At 38.1% G+C, this 17976-nt stretch overlaps 1 protein-coding gene across 1 annotated transcript in view; it reads right to left on the reverse strand.

Moving 5' to 3' along the window:
- The window catches only part of LOC141106057 (ATP-dependent translocase ABCB1-like), a 115889-nt gene that overhangs the window by 27457 nt on the left and 70456 nt on the right, over positions 1-17976 (reverse strand). Inside the window, exons 12-21 of the mRNA XM_073596437.1 lie at positions 16204-16314; positions 15053-15178; positions 14193-14396; positions 10916-11086; positions 10644-10805; positions 7741-7992; positions 5643-5792; positions 5426-5530; positions 5250-5327; positions 4637-4720 (exon numbers count right to left, since the gene is read on the reverse strand). Coding sequence (XP_073452538.1) covers positions 4637-4720; positions 5250-5327; positions 5426-5530; positions 5643-5792; positions 7741-7992; positions 10644-10805; positions 10916-11086; positions 14193-14396; positions 15053-15178; positions 16204-16314 — 1443 coding nt within the window. The remainder of the gene's footprint in view (positions 1-4636; positions 4721-5249; positions 5328-5425; positions 5531-5642; positions 5793-7740; positions 7993-10643; positions 10806-10915; positions 11087-14192; positions 14397-15052; positions 15179-16203; positions 16315-17976) is intronic.

The raw sequence follows: 17976 nt of genomic DNA on the forward strand, positions 1-17976 counted from the left end.
AAAGTCAAACCTTTTTTATGAAATAAAGACCTGCCCTAGGTAAAGTCCCTGCTGTAAAATCTATAATTTATTGGTACAAAAAGCCACAAAAAAAGAAAAGAAAAAATAGCATATGTAAAATTTGTTTTTTGTGCTGACACAAATTCGCTTTATAATAAAGCAATTAAACTATGGAAACCAGAAATGCACACAGAATTGTAAATAATAAAGGAACTAAAAATATAAGTCACCATAGTGGCTTTTTGTCATTAATTCTCTATATTTAAAGCATAAATTATATATATATATTTATATTTATGGTCGTGGCCCTAAGACCGAGACGGATGTGGATCACAAACACACGACAAGACGTACAACATAAATAGACCTGAGGTGTGGCTTTTGGTCATCTAAGCCAAGAAAAGGGGCCATACCCAAGATAAGTAATGGATAATTGTGGAGTAGAATGTGTTGAGAAATGCTGTAAAAAGGGGAATGGGAGGGTATCGCGCACTGGAACCGACAGAGAGCAAGGGTGAGCGGCCAGCTTAAATACCCACCGGGCTCCTCCCATAAATTCAGGCTACCATACTGGCCTTCTAATTTATGGTCTTGGCCCTAAGACCGAGACAGATATGGTCGTGGCCATAAGACCGAGACAGATGTGGATCACAAACACGCGACAAGACTTACAACATAAATAGACCTGAGGTGTGGCTTTTGGTCATCTGGTAGGTAAACCAAGAAAAGGGGCCAAAAATAAGCAGTATATCTTTATTGGTTCTAAGCTCATTGAGCAAGCTTGGAGAAGGTTAGGGCCATCTCCACTTGAGGGTTCGGAATATATCTGGCAAAGCAGGGGGACTTCCATCTGTCTAGCTTCTTGATCATATGGTCTGGTACTCCGTGCTGAGATGCTGCTGAGGTTGCGCCGATCCGGACGGAATGTCAAGAATACCGCTGGGGTCTAGGCCTAAGTTGAGCAGTAGGACCCTAACATGTTTGATAAACTGACTGCCAGTCAGGGGGTTGACTGGAAAAGGCAGTAAGGGGCTGGAGACTGGCTGGCTGGGTAGGTGAGAGAGCAGACGGTCAAGGATCGTTACTGGGCACCAGGCATTGCTGGCCCTGAAAAAGTTGATATCTACTCCAGGTCCAGTTTGTTGCATTTTGGAGACCGTAAGATGAAGGACAAAATGGTTTGGGAAGCGAGTCAGCAGGTGTCTGTACAGTACCTGACTACTGGTACTACCAGAGGTGAACTCGCTAGGTCATAGGAAGCCATAGAAAGGCCAAGTAGATGGATGCCTGGATGCCCAAGCTGGGCAAGAGTCCAAGGGGGAACGTGTGATGGGTAAGCGTTTGCCATTGGTAGCGGGCTTCTGCTTCTGAATTCCGCACAGCAGGGCTTTTACTGTATAGGCTGTGAACACAGATGGCTCTCTGGGATTCTGTAAGATGCGACTAGGTTTGGTTTGTATTGTGATGCATGTAGCTGCTGACGTGATCCGAATCGGTTGGAAAATGATATGAATAATGAATCATAGGGTATGGTATGAACCGCTATGAATCGCGTGTGGGATGCGACTGATGCGCAGCGTTGTGCCGCCAAGGCTACTAGGCTTGAATCGGAGTGATGCATGTGCCATGAAAGTGATAGATGACGTAACAAATCGTTTGTAGGGTATGAGGGTGAGCGCTATGACTCGGTGCAGGATGTATCCAATGCGAACATTAGTGCTGCTGATGCACCTAGGTTCGGATCGGAGTGTAATGCACGTTGCTGCTGACGTGATCCGAATTGGTCAGAGCAATGATATGAGTAACAAATTGTAGGGTATGGTACGAACCGCTACGAATCAGTGCGTGTGATGCGAACCGTTGTGCCACCGGTGCGACTAGGTTTGGTTTGGAGTGTGATGCACGAAGCTGCTGACACGATCCGAATCGGTCAAAGCAAAGATATGAATAACGAATCGTAAGCTATGGTACGAACCGCTAAGATTCGGTGCAAAGCGTTGTGCCGCCAAGGCGACTAGGCTCGAATAGGAATGATGCATGTGGCAAGAAGTGTTATGAACCAGTAAGTGAACCAACATGTGGGTGAGCGGTAAGAATCGGTCAGAAAAAATTATATACATAACGAATCGTAGGGTATGGTACGAACCACTACGAATCGGTGTGTGGGATGCGACTGATGCGAAGCGTTGTGCCGACAAGGCGACTAGGCTCAAATCGGAGTGATGCATGTGCCATGAAAGTGATAGATGACATAACAACGAATTGTTTGTAGGGTATGCGGTATGAATCGGTGCAGGACATGTCTGATGCGAACCGTTGTGCCACTGACGCAACTAGGTTCGAGTCAGACTGTGGTAGGTATGCAACATATCTGATATGAATCGGTAAAGCGCTGCGTAAACTGTTGGCGCTATATAAATCCTGAATAATAATAATAATAATAATAATAATAATAACAATAATAGTAGGGTAAATGAAATTGGTTGAAAAGTATGAAGTGAAAGTGATACAAATTGAACAGCGAGCGAGAACCACCGATCAAGATCACGTACAGGGAAGCTGCAAGACATGTGTAATCAAACGATCACAAGGTGAGCTGAGAAGAGCCGGCCCAGCAACGTGTAGTATCGTGCACTGGAACCGACAGAGCATGGACGAGCGGCCAGCTTAAATACCCACCGGGCTCCACCCATAAATTCAGGCCGCCATATGGAGATATCTATCTATCTATCTATCTATCTATCTATCTCCAGTATTGTGGCCTGAATTTATGGGAGGAGCCCGGTGGGTATTTAAACTATATATATTAGATTTTTTTTTTTAGAAATATTACCACAATATACAAATATAAATACATATTAAAGGCTCAAATAAACACCTTTTGTATTTAAATTTGAAGGGGAACTTTGCTATTATTTAACCACTTGCCGACCGCCGCACGACGATGTACATCCAAACTTTGGCGGCGGATACCATTGTTATGGCAGCAGCTAGCTGCCATAACTCCGGTATCCCCATTTTCGTGCGGAGGTCGGCTTTCTGATAAAAGTGGTCCCGCCGCGATCCGGTGCCCTCCGCTGCTTACCGGAGCCGTCGGTAGCGGCAGAGGTGATCACGTCCTGTCAGTGCTGTGTCTGGAGATGAGTGAGGCTAAGATGGCGCCCACTCATCTCCATGACACTGCTGGGCGGAAGCGATGTCAAAACGTCACTTCCGTCCACGTCTCTTAAAGGCATATTTTTTTCAATGTCATTTTTTTCAATGACTTTTTTTTTTTTTTTTTTTTTTTTTATTGCATTTTAGTGTAAATATGAGATCTGAGGTCTTTTTGACCCCAGATCTCATATTTAAGAGGTCCTGTCATACTTTTTTCTATTACAAGGGATGTTTACATTCCTTGTAATAGGAATAAAAGTGACACATTTTTTTTTTAAACAGTGTAAAAAAAATAAAATAATGTAAAATAAATAATTAAAAAAAAAAAATGTAAAACCCCCCGTCACGACGAGCTCGCGCACAGAAGCGAACGCATATGCAAATAGCGCCCGCATATAAAAACGGTGGTCAAACCACACATGTTAGGTATCGCCGTGACCGGTAGAGCGAGAGCAATAATTCTAGCCCTAGACCTCCTCTGTAACGCAAAACATGCAACCTGTAGAATTTTTTAAACATCGCCTATGGAGATTTTTGAGGGTAAAAGTTTGACGCCATTCCATGAGCGGGTGCAATGTTGAAGCGTGACATGTTGGGTATCAATTCACTTGGTGTAACATTATCTTTCACAATATAAAAAAAATTGGGCTAACTTTACTGTTGTCTTATTTTTTTATTCAAAAAAGTGCATTTTTTTTCCAAAAAAGTGCGCTTAAAAGACCGCTGCACAAATACGGTGCAAAAAAAAAGTATTGCAATGACCGCCATTTTATTCTCTAGGGCGTTAGAAAAAAAAAAAACATATATAATGTTTGGGGGTTCTAAGTAATTTTCTAGCAAAAAAACCTGTTTTAAACATGTAAACACCTAAAATCCAAAACAAGGCAAAAGTGTATCTAAAGCCAAAAAGTTTTGTTCATCTTTAGATACCGTGGGGAAGAGTGGCAAAGTATACCAAATGGCACTGGCCCAAAAGTACATTATATATATATATATATATATATATATATATATATATATATATATATATATATATAATTTATTTATTTATTCAGACTCTCTCACTACCTAAAACACCATACAGCACAGGAGGAGGTGGAGGAAGAGTCACTCTTCTGATTCATTCTGTTTTGTGCATACATTTCGGCTTGATCTGTTGAACTCTGTCCTCAACAGGCCTTTTCAACAGATTAGTTAAAAATTAACAGGTAAATAAAAAAAGGGGGCTAAAGTTCTATCTACAGGCTAAAAATGCAAATACAGAATGCTCCTATACAATATTTCATAAAAAAGTGAAAAGTATTTTTTATAAAGATTACGTTCAGTTTCCTGAACCTAATAAGTAAAGGAAATTTATACAAGATAACGGTTCATTCTCTACATTAGTAGCCAATTAAAATGTAATAATAAACACCCACCAGTTCATATGGATAGAACACAATCAGTACTTTGATATAATAGATTCATTAATTACACCTACCCCTTTCACTTGAGAAGCATCTGTTGCAAGTCTGGTTAGCAAAACTCCAACTGCATTAGCATGATCATCAAAGAACCCAATTTCCTGTTAGAAAATACAAATTGTCCTTTAATGCTAACATGTCTACAATATTCAGCACATATATTATTATTCTGCTTACAAATGAAATTAAATTAGCTAACAATAATAATCCAACATGTACCACCCCCTCTCTGACTAGCCAGTGAAAGAGGAAAGAGCACAGTTATGGGCCTATCTCTCTCTGCCTCGCTGCTCTTTCCTCAGTTTTCTTCTTGCACTGCAACCCACCTGATTGGCTGCTTGTACTGTTTCTCCCTCTCTCTAAGTTCTGCTGTATAGTCTGAATAGTAGATTGCAAGTGGCGATATTAAGTCAAATTCAGGTACTTGCACTGCTTGCATTTTAAAATTATATGATTAATAATATATTCATGATTACAGCTAAATTCATTTGTGTCTTTTATATCTGCCTGGAGTTCACCTTGAAACGCCCACACCACATATAGATTGCCTTTATTTTCCACTGTGATTCCATATTCTCCTGCGGGAAAATTAAACGTTTTTTTTTTTTACTGATCAAAACAAGTACTCACCTGTCTGAGTAGTGCCTTAAAAGATAATGACCTTAATCTCAGGGTTAAATTTTCTCCAGATATTCCAAAAGAGAAACCCTGAAAGAAAAACAACATTATTCTTGATTACTGTAGTCTTTTTCTATGGAAAGCATGTATAATGTAAAGTAAATATAACAATTCAAAAGTATACATACCATGACGACATAAACAAGTAGACTGATCACCCCCAGCACAAGGAACATTAGAGACAGTAAAACTGTTCTTTGACTTCTTTCATCCGGATCAGTAATACTGAATGACTGTAATCAGAATAAAAATCTATCAGCTTGTAGTGAAAAAAAAGTAATAAAACTTTGAGAGTAGTAACTTTTGGGACAATTATGGTAACCAAAAAAAAAAAAAAAATCTTACCCCAATAACTTTACCGAAAATGATAGCAAAGGTTGGATATATACCACCAGAAATAGCTGCTGCGATAACTCCCATGGCTATATAACAATATTCAGGTTTGTTCAGTGCAAGCATTTTGCCTAGAGAGAAACTGGGAAGATCCTCAACAACCTGTAATAATAATTTGGTGAAATAAAGATCAGTTTAGTTATATTTTTTTTACATTGTAGCAATAGTCTATTTCTATTACCAAAATCAACCCACCAATTTATTATAGCACTATACCTGCCAATGACTAAAGGCCAGAGAACTGCAGCTGGAATGCTGAGACTCTGAATCAAGTTTTTAACATTTGCCTATACAACTTATGAGCTTCTTCTGAGAAATACAAAATACTGTATCCTTTTTCTGGTTTCCAAAACAGTTAAAAAAATTGACACTGGCTTTCTCATTTAATGGACAGCATGCTATACACAGTGTTGATACATACTGTAAATATGAGAAAAATAAGTTTGCATAAATGTAATCATAAATAATGAGAGGTTGACAAAATGCTGCCATTTTAGTAAAATGTATCAAAGGTGTGTTTAGGTAGTTTGCAAAGGCGAAGCTGATGAAGACGGCGAGGCCGTGCCTTCGAAATGCGTTCTGATTGGCCAGACAGTGTGTGGACGGCTCCCCAGTTTGACAGCCCTAGACCACTCCCACCCAGAGACACCCAGTCGACGTCTCCATGAGGCTTATCGAGGCTCCAGCTGCGGCTAACACACGGCGCTCATGGATCCCTCAACAGAAACTTTCCAGTGGTCGTCCTGTGCTCCTGTGACACTGCATGTGGAAGCTCCCACTCGCTCTAGCACTCTGCAAGTGCTCCAACATTTTTCATGCAAGTTTTTAGTGTTGTTTTATACTTATTTACTGAATAAATTCCTAAGCTGTTTAAAAGGATTGGCTTGGCGCCTCTCTCTCTTCCTTTTTTTTTTTTTAAATGACTCATGATGGTTACAAAAGCATTATCCAACTATCCTGGACCTTTTATTGTGCCAAACATCAGCCTCTCATTAGCCACAAAATAGTTTTTTCTTCTTGTGAAAAAAAAACTAAAGTGAAAAACAATTTAAAAAAAAGTGAAAATACAAAGAATAGAAAATGAAAAACACTAAACTTCCATAAATACACTCAAAATAAAATCCAGGAGGCACCCACATGTAATTAAAGTTTAGCTTTAAAAAAAAAAAAAAAAAAAAATGGTATTTTTTTTTTTTAGCAGTACGCTTGAGTTTAGCAAAAAAAAATTACAATTCAATTTTTTTTTTTTTTTTTTAAAGCTGAACTTGCTACCTGTACCTGTTGCAAAAGCAACTGCTACCCATTCTGGCCCCCGTTCCTGATCAGTCTTACGCTCCATTCCCTTTGCCTCTCTACCTGTTTTACCATTTTCTGTTTACATAGTTAGTTCCACTTTTCATGTGCGCTAACTGGGTTCTGTTTTGGTTGCTGTATTTGTGTTTTATGTCACTTTTGTGTTGTGTTCTCAAGATATTTGCTGTATATCTGGTTTTGCTAGCACTACAATATCAGCATATGGTGTTCAAACACCCGTAAAGCCACCCCCTTACTGAAGTTGTCACATACAATGTAAGACCAATGGCAACCGCTGGTCCTGCATTGGACATTGAGGGGCCCATCCATATTACAGAGTGGACATGGGGTCAAGGAAGAGGGTCAGCTACTGATAAGTTCACTCTTTCATTAGATCCCCTAGATTAAATGAGAATTATATTTGGCAAAATTTTGATGGGCTTTTCAAAATTCAGTTATCGAGGGAAGTATCTTATTTTCAGATCAAGTGTAAATTTCCACTACATGTTAAGGTTTGAAAAGTTTGAAAATCCCCGTGAGTGGTGAAGAACTATTTAAAGAGGACATGGAATGGTCTTTTCCCTGTCCATGCATTGACCAAGATAAAACACACTCCTCATGTTAAAAAAAAATAAAAATTGTTTTGGCAGCACACAAAGTGATGGGGATAGGCAGAACGCTTATTTCATGTTATTACTGGTAAAGCCATCTGCTCATCTGAGGTCACCAAAATGGTAATTAAATAGTATAATTTTACCTCCTCTTGTTTGGGTGCATTTTTTTTTGACTTGGATTTCCTTTTTGTAGACCTTCTACTTTTTCTTCTGCTGGAATGTCTATGTAAGTTATCACTGCCTATGATCTCTAAATTGCCATGGTTTGGAGAATCAGGAGCATCATCAGCGTTATCCTCATTGATATCCTCATATTCAAACACTTGTCCTTCATCTTCCTCATCTTCTTCCTCTGTTTCACTATTAACCTCATCTTCTTTATTTTTGTCATAACTCTGTGGTTTAAAACAAATCAATGAATTGTGCTTGCGCATAACAAAAAGTTTCAAATGTAATCTGACAATATGTAAATGCTACATTTGGGTCCATTGTATTGTTTAAAATTTTCCAGTGTATTTAAGAATGCCACACTGCTGTTGGTGCCTGTCTACTTAATTTTTTTATATATTGTAAAACTATATATATATATATATATATATATATATATATATATATATATATATATATATATATATATTTTTTTTTTTTTTTTTTATTATATAAAAATTTTATTTAAACTTCTACATATTTAAAATTAAAATGTAAAGTGTGTATAAAATATGAAGCCTGAACTGCCAGTATCAACTCCAGGAATTAGAGAAAATATCCCCTTGCAGTGCTGTACACAAGATCGGATTTTCGTCTGGGAATTGTGTGATGACAGACTGTTTGCCTAAAATCTGACCGTTAGTACGCTCCATCAGACATTTGTTGTCCATCTTTCAGTTGGTTAGTAGGCTAATAAATTTTCGGTGGTTAACGGTCTGTTATTAGATTTTCTTATCTTGTGTACACAAGTCTGTCACACAAAAGTCCAAAGCACAAACATGCATGCTCGGAATCAATGCTCACCAGTGCTCACCAAACACGACATTAGCAGAAGGTGCCCAAAGGGTGGCGCTCAAGAGCTGAAATTCCATGTAGTACATCACTACGTTCGTGTTTGTTGGCCGACAATTGTGTACCATTTGTATGCAAGAAAAGTTCCCGGCACACGCCCTTTGGACAAAAGTCTGACGCTTTGTCTGCGGAAAATCCGATCGTGTGTATGAGGCTTAAGGTGCACAGAAATAAGCATTGTTACTTCTGGCTCTGGTGCCGCCTTCTTCTTCCTGAAGCTCCAGTCTGTTAGTGGTCCCTCAGCCGCTATTAACCCTGCATTGTATGTGGTGGAGAAAGCGTGTGCAACAGCAGCTGGAAGCAATTTAGAGAGGAGGTTGCCAGGGACCAGTGTCAGTACTGGAGAGACCCAGCTGGAGCATGGCATAAGATAACCATTTACTCCTTATTCTGGCACCCCTATAACCACTGCAAGGGTAGATTGTTTCTAACTCCTGGAGTTGGGCTTTAAGTCATGTTTATGTATGATGAAGCATAATCGTAATCGTATAAGCATAAATAGTCTTTTAATGGAGGATATTTTATTTTATTTTAATTAAAGTCAGCTGAATTTCATGTGTATCACTCTGGTGGATTATGCAGTTTACCTATATTTTTCCTTTGTTTAAAGGAATTTTTGATATGTTTTACCAGATAGGAAATGACAGGCAATACAGAACTGGGCAATACAGGCATAAAAGCCTTCAATACCATATATTTAAAACTCTGGTACAGCGCTGCAACAATCTATATATCAACTGTGTCAATACACTAGAATACAAAATACTTTGCAAAAAAAATAATGTGATATAATAATAATCTGAAATAATAAATCTGAAAAACAACAACAAAAAAGAAAAACATCTGTATCTTTCAATATGTTCCACCAATTGTGCTGTATGTAATCACTAACCTCAAAGGTGTGCACAGCCTATTGCATTAGGGTGTACACCTCAAAGCTTAAACATATTTGTATGTGCCCATGTGTATATATACTGACGGTGTCAGCAGAGCAATGGACGGTGTTAATAGGGGAGTGGACAGTGTGAGTAGTTTTTATGATTTTATTTTTGTTTACAATTTTTTAGGAGCCCCGTTAGTGGGCTTTGGTGAAATATCAGGGGTCTAAACAGGGGAAATATTGGCCACACAGGGTGATAAGGGTGTGCCCAGGCACATCTGGCACACCCTGTGCGCACGCCTATGGATGCCCTCTATCAGTTGTGTTCTCACCTAGTTTCAATGACCTTCCAACCTAATGTAGGGTCAATATGCACTTTTTAATCTTTTGGATTGGGCCACTTGGTGTCACCACTCCTGATGTTATCTGTGATGCCACAGTCTCTTTTAAATCACACTTCCCAGGACACCTTCCTCAAGCTTATGAGCACACTTGCTCTTTAATATTCACGCTCAAACCTCCTCCTTCCACTCCACAATATACAGGTCAAGGAAAAACTACATAGTGTTTTACCCTTAAAAACAAACACTTTATTCCTCTTTCCCCAGAGCACAACCAATGGAGGGTATTGACTGCATACAGCACGATTGGTGGAACATATTGAAAGATACACAGACAGGGGGTTTGTTCTGATTTTTGTTTTTTTTAGCAAACCATTTTGTAATACACAGTTGATGTATAGATTGTTACAGCGCTGTATCAGTGTTTTATTTATATATATGAAAGGTGTTCAATTAAGAGAAGGTGCATGGGTGATAGTGGTTGCATATAAGCACATAGAGCAGTGATGGCGAACCTTTGCACACCAGATGTTTTGGAACTACATTTCCCATGATGCTCATGCACTCTGCAGTGTAGTATAGCATCATGGGAAATGTAGTTCCAAAACATCTGGAGTGCCAAGGTTTGCCATCACTGACAGTGTTCCAATATTTTTTAATACTTTTTTATAAAATTTTTTTTTTTTTAATATAAAGCTCACAAGGTTTATACAAACTAAGCCTTCAATACAGTGACAAGACCATTGTGTACTAAACACAAAATTACCTGCAACATTACAAGAGAATAGTAGACTCCTTGCTTATTCATGAGATCCTCATGTGATCCTTGTTCCACCACAGCACCATTGTGAAAGCCAGCAATGACATCAGCTGTACGGATGGTAGACAGGCGGTGTGCTATCACAATTGTGGTACGGCCTGCTCTAGCCTTGAAGAAAACAATAGTTATCATTCAGTTGTTTTCAACAAAATGGTGGTAAACAGGAACATAACTGATTTATAAATAATCCAATCAGCATAAATAGAGAATCCTATTACCTTGTCTAGAGCGTTCTGTACAATTTTTTCACTTTGTGTGTCCAGAGCTGACGTGGCTTCATCAAGCAGCAGAATTCTGGGGTTACGTGCAAGAGCTCGGGCAATTGCTATTCTCTGCTTCTGTCCTCCACTCAGCTGAGCTCCCCTCTCACCCACCATGGTGTCTAAACCCTAAAATACATTTTCATAAAATCAGTACATTGTTCTTATATTTTGTCAATGGCATACTGAATATTAGCGCAGGGCTACCATAATGGCTCTGCATCTGTAAGTCATTCCTGTGGCTGTCATTCTTGCAGAGCCTCATTCATCATATAGTTAATCAAAAACTATAGAGCAGAGATTGCCTAGCTCTGATTTATGTTATAGATATAAGCTCTCTCTGCAACCAGAAACTTCTTAGCTTAACTTCAGTTTATCTTAGAGTTTGAAAAGACTGCTGGGTAGATGGGCAGATGTCTTTCCAAGAACAACAATTGGCCAGACATCTGCAGTTCTTTGCGGCATCAAGACTCATCACACTTTCCAATTAGACTTACATGATGGAGTGGAGCAGCACCTAAGTGGCTAACACTTTCCATCCTAATTAGCCAATGAGATTTTCCAATAACTTTCAAGATCTTCATGTGTGATAATCAGGATTTCCAAAGGCAAAATCATAGGCATATAAAAAATATAAAAAATGTCCATGTATAACAAAGTGAATGGGCCAGGTGAATTGATATCCAAAGGCCCACACAATAATAACACTCGTGAAGTAGAACAATGGTTAGTGTCCATCCATAAGAAGAGTATGCTTCACAGTTGAATGAAGGACTAGTGCGGAAATCCACCACCAAAATGTAAGGGGTTACTGCTTACAAGAAGCCCATGATCCCCCGTTACAGAGTATCAAGGGAAGCCTGTATGTAATAAGCCCTCCAGAGCGTGTCCGGTGCACCAACTATCCTCGATGTATTAGGGGTGATACAGGGTCTCCAGAACCGCCCAAAGGTCCTCATGACATTTCAACACTCCTCATTTCATTCCAAACTGCAATGACACAAACACATGACCTTCAGACTGATAGACTGGGTAGCAACTGCTATTGTGTTCCCACCAATAGCAGTTGCTACCCAGTCTATCAGTCCGAAGGTCATGTGTTTGTGTCATTGCAGTTTGGAATGAAATTAGGAGTGTTGAAATGTCATGAGGACCTTTGGGCGGTTCTGGAGACCCTGTATCACCCCTAATACATCGAGGATAGTTGGTGCACCGGACACGCTCTGGAGGGCTTATTACATACACGCTTCCCTTGATCCTCTGTAATGGGGGATCAGGGGCTTCTGGTAAGCAGTAACCCCTTACATTTTGGTGGTGGATTTCCGCACTAGTCCTTCATTCAACTGTGAAGCTTAGGCTTCTTATGGATGGACACTAATCATTTTTCTACTTCACGGGTGTTATTATTGTGTGGGCCTTTGGATATCAATTCACCTGGCCCATTCACTTTGTTATACATGGACATTTTTTATATTTTTTTATATTTCATTATACTAACTGTTCAGGTGTTTTGCAATTTATGATTTTCATATTTCTTTTGTTTAACATAGGGTCTTACAATATCAATTGTATGACCTGCCTTTGTCATCTAATTGGTGCACAAGAGCACTTTTATATTTCACATGCTTGGCACGATTTTATGTTTTTCCAATTTGATTACTGTTATTATGTTGTGCAGGAGAATTGCTGCTTTGCATATTTGTCATTTCAATTAAACCATCGGGTTTTGGCACATCATTTTTGCAATTTTTGACCTTAGAGCAGTTTGTTTTCTTTTTTTCGTAAAATCATAGGCATGACTTCCGGGGGTTTCTGATAGATAAGATTTGGGCAGGATTGGACTGTATATGGTTTCTTATTCACAGGTTATTAAAACAATAATCAAGATAAAATCTCAATTTGCGTTAAAGGTGGCAGATAGTTTGCCCATGTCTAAAGAATACAGTTCACCACCAACAATGCATTAGTAGGGTAAAAGTTTTTAAAATATAAAAAATAAATACCATTTTTATTCCTCCATTTTTGGGTCACATTTCAGCATGTCCTGGGGTGGGGGCTGGGCTACAGTCTTAGCAGACCACATGTCCTGGTGACATGGCTTATGCTCTTTTAGACCTTCCCTTCAAGGTCATGCAGAGTGGAGCTGTCAGTCAAGCATCTGATCTGTCCCACAGGCTTTGCTCCATTTTTGGGGGGCTGGTTTACTGACAATTATAAGCCCAACTACTGTCAAAACCTTTTCTTTAGGTTGTAGATAGAGGAAGGAAGGGTTAAAACCGCTTGATTTATTGCTGTCTGTGTCCCCACTGGATAGGTTTTCCTCCAGTTCCTGTCCCAGTGGTAGAAGGTCAGAGGAGCAGGATGTAATAGGAAATCTCTACAATGGGGAATAAGGAAAGCAACAAAAACACATATAGAGCTGGGAAGGCTTAGAAAATCTGTAAAGTGTATATTACCCCTCCAAAAAAAAAATAATTCATATATGTGTTATTCAAAGTTTCTATACAATATTGCCTGTAAAGGTATTTATACCAAGTGATCCTGCAAGTTCCCCCTTGGTTCCTCTTCCAAACTGACCATGACCTATTACTGACCCAAAACTATTTGTGGTTTCACTATTGGCTTTTATAGTACTGCATCCATAAATACTTTATGTTTTTATAGCTGTATTTAGCTTTTTTTCCCCCAGTGACTCCCATTCTCTTCATTTCTTGTCTTGCTATCAATGGGATAAAAAGTTAGATTAATTCTCCCTAACAGGGTAACAGACAGCAATAAAACCGTGGCAGAGGTTTTCCTACTCTTCTAAAGACAAAAAAAATGTTTAGAGTTTTATTTAAAAAAAAATCAACATAAAATTATTGAAAATAATAAATTCTCATATTATAAGGTTGAGATATTTAGCAATTTGTTAGCATTTGTCTTTAACAGACAGATATTTATGTTATTAGCCATTTAAGTCTTTATATTAAAAAATAAAATGTTGAAAACTCTGCCCTTTCATGTGATTTCACATATATTCAGAGCTAATGAGTTGATCTCTTGCAGAGATATATGTAAATGCGATCCTTCGTTCTTTAATACAAAACAACCTATATTTTAGGTTCCCCTGATATTTTAAGTCTTTGAAACATTCTCCATCTGTATGAGCTATTCCTCACATATGTAGTTGTCTGATGTTGCCCTTGTCTGTTGGTGCGCTTGCATGACATGCAGGCAATCAATATGGACTTACATCTGGGAGTTTAGATATAAAATCATAGGCATTGGCTTCTTTAGTAGCTTGTATGATCTCAGCATCAGTGACATCTTCTCTTCCATAGCGAATGTTTTCTTTGATTGTCGTACCAAACAAAACAGGCTCTTGGCTAACAACTCCAATGTTTTCACGTAGCCACTTCACATTGAGGGTGCGTATGTCATGCCCATCCACAGTCACCTAAAGAAAATAAAAGATATCAGGCTGAAACCTCACAAGTATCTTTTTAAGATCCCAAGGCAACAAGAAGAACATTCATTAAACCTCCAGTACGACTTAAGAAATTATGCTAAAAAAGTCACAAAGTTCATTCAGTACACTTTATTATAAAGTATATATTTATATACACATACACAGTTAGATAAGGGCATGTGGTGCCTTTGGCAGGAGTTTTGGCATCTTGCCAATCATACTATGCTGTGGGACATTTCTTCCCAGCATCTACAAGCAATGCTTCATGCATCCTGCTTAGAAGATAGAGCATATGACTAGTTCTTTGTAAATTTGTAATTGTGGCTATGCATAATATATGACTAGTTCTTTGTAAATTTGTGATTGTGGGTATGCATATTAAGCCTATGGAGAGGCCTCCGTGGTCAGATTTGGGAATTGATGGCCTGCAAAACTGGAGTCTAGAACAACGTGTTCCCAGAACACTAAGTTACAAAAAACTAGAAGATTTTAGATACAGTAGGAGGTGGCCTGGTGTTCTAGGATCTAGAGTCTTCTAGGTTCTAGGATATAGTTATACTTTTAAGTTAATTTGTTGATTGAATTGCACTACTACACACACACGTCTTTGCAACTTAAACCTCATACAAGTCCATTTTACATACCTCCCCTATAAGAGGGTCATAGAATCTCTGAAGAAGCTGAATTGTGGTGCTTTTTCCACAGCCGCTGGCCCCAACTAGGGCAACAGTCTTTCCGGCTTTTACTTTAAGGTTCAAGCCCTTTAAAATCTATGACAAAATAAACACATACATAAGTACATTTATTACAGCTCTTTTCTATTTGTTTTATGCATTTTCTATCTCCTAATGTTACTTTGGAAAGAACCAGTCTCAATTGGTGACAAAAACTGGATTTTATGTGTTTTCACCCTTGAAGTACCTTTGAAATGCCCAATACTTGCCTCTCATGAACATGACTATGATAATGTTAATGTATGACAAAGTATATACTGTACATAAGTAGCAGCTTTCAAGAACGGCAATGCAGAAAATGATAAGCAATATTTAAATGAAAAAAAGCAAAAATGCTTCAAAAACACTAGGCATTTTCAAAGGGTTAGTTTTTAATGCCAATGGAGATAATTGCCTTAATCGGTTATGGTGACACAGGTTAGATGCTCAATGATCTCTATGCATATATTTCCTATGGTTCTGAAGCTAAAACAGAATGAAGGGGTACAGAAGATGTAATACAAGTGCACACAGTCTAACTTGAGCAGCGTGCTGAGTCAGCATTGCCTGATTTTAGCTGAGGCTTAACAGGTGAATATAAATGTGCTATGAATTTTTAATTGACTATACATGCAGATTATTGTTAATGTTTAAGCTAGAAGTTCAGCCTAAATTAAAAATTCAATAAAATCAGTAAATCACCAGTAAGTTTACACAAGAATCATTTTTCATCAACTTGGTGTTTCATTGTTTAAATTGTGATTCTCAGATGTACATTTACTAATGTTTAAAAGCTCTCTTTTATGCACAGACAGCAACAAAACCCAGTGAATTGGCCAAGCAAGTTTATATATTAGTGCTTGGCCACATTCAACTGGACATGTCCTGTAATGTTAATTGCAAACCTGCTGGTTGGTTTTAACAGGCTGGAATCTATTGTGGATCAGCTGCTTGCTAGGGCTTTGTTATTGAGTAATAAATAATAATTAATAAAGATGATGTAAGGCTAGTTGTTATCCATTCAAACGTGGATACATTGGCTTGAGGAACATAAAACCTTTATATCTGAAATAGACACTTACTTGTGTATCTGGTCTGGTTGGGTAGGAAAAGTGGATGTTCTTAAATTCAATATTTCCTTCCAGCTTTTCTGGCTTGTGGCCTTCATTTGAACTGCTGTCTATTGGCCTGTACTGGAAACAAAAATGATATGAAAATATCAGTTTACAGAAGTAATAAATATTATTTGGTATACGTATGTTAAGGGAATATACAGGGTTGATATATATTTGCCTCATTATGTGTTATGCTTAGTGCGCAAAGATACTGAATGTTTTTTTTTTGGGGGTGAGGAGATTTAAACAAGAGCACAAGCATTTTCCAAATCATACTCCAGTTTAGAAGTGAAAGATTTGTAGGGCAGGGAGATCAGGTTATGCAGACTGTAGAGAAAATCAAAGAGGAGAGACACCCCTTTACCCTCACCTAGCAGACATATTACTATCTGGCTTAATCAATTATAACCACTTCCAAACATGTAGATTGTACTGGGATATCTCACGAGGAATTCCAGTGTGCTTTGCAAATGGAGTATCATGGATGCTTCCTATAATTTGTTAATTTATACAATAAAGCATTTATTACAATATAAACTTTATATTGAATAATTGTATTAATCACCTAGCAATAACCATACCTAAGTATTTTCTGTACTTGATGAAAATGTTCTTAGCCTGAAAATGTAAAACAATTTCAGATGCCAAATCTTAGGACTGGCAATCTGCAATTCATTTGATTTTTGGGTTTAAATACACTTAGATATAGCAAAGCTTAAGTGTATTCTGCAATTATATGTAGTAATTCACAGCAAATTTGAATACACCGCTAAAAGATGACAACGATTGCTTACTATGGGTGTAAGTTGTACAAGGTAAAGAAAGGGCAAATTGCAGTAACCTATTAGCAACCAGAGTTCTGCATAAAAACAGGATATTGGTCATGGGACTTTGAATGGGGTGGGCATTAATACGATCCACGCATTTCGTGGATCGTATTAATGTCCATTCATCTGATAAGTGGACATTAATACGATCCACGAAACGCATTGAGTTCCATGGATGCTACACAACTTGTTTCATTATATATCATTATATACTTTGTTATGACTTTGTATGAATAATATGTTTACTACTTATGGATTTTTTTTATGATGTTTCATTTACAGATGACTTTGCGAATATTTTGATGCAATTTTTGTAATGTATTTGTGCATTTTTTGTAACCATAAATTAGATTTTCATTGTGTGGCCCACCTCATTCAAAGTCCCATGACCAATATCCCGTTTTTATGCAAAATATATCAGGATGGGGTTGGGTCACGGTGTATGCCTCAGATCGTTCTCTTGTTTATGTAACCAATCAGAATTCATCTTTCTTATGTAATCATACATCTGATGGGATGTTAAGGGCTAGAGGTTTTTGCACTTTTCACTTTAGGCAGCCCCATTCTTTTTTTAATTAGCATGTTCACATATTATAATTGCCAAGCTACTCTACATAGTGCTTACTGCTAGGCCAAAAGTAGCATCTTTATATCAAAATTTAAATATGCAATAATTGGGATCATTGTTAAACCAGGAAAGATATACAGTTTATTTAAGGACATGAACTAGTTTGTCAACAGAAGGAAGTGAACATATGTTTGGCTCAGTATATTTTCCTAGTGGCAGTGTCTTGCCTTCTAAAGCTCAGAATCTCCATGTCATTCTATAAATACTAAATTAACTTTACAGTGGTGTGCACGGTGTTATTTTACTGTCTTTTGGGTGTTCATGCATTTGATATCTATTGGAAGG

Source organism: Aquarana catesbeiana, linkage group LG08 (genome assembly GCF_042186555.1).
Source record: "Aquarana catesbeiana isolate 2022-GZ linkage group LG08, ASM4218655v1, whole genome shotgun sequence".
In the NCBI taxonomy this organism is placed as follows: Eukaryota; Metazoa; Chordata; class Amphibia; order Anura; family Ranidae; genus Aquarana; species Aquarana catesbeiana.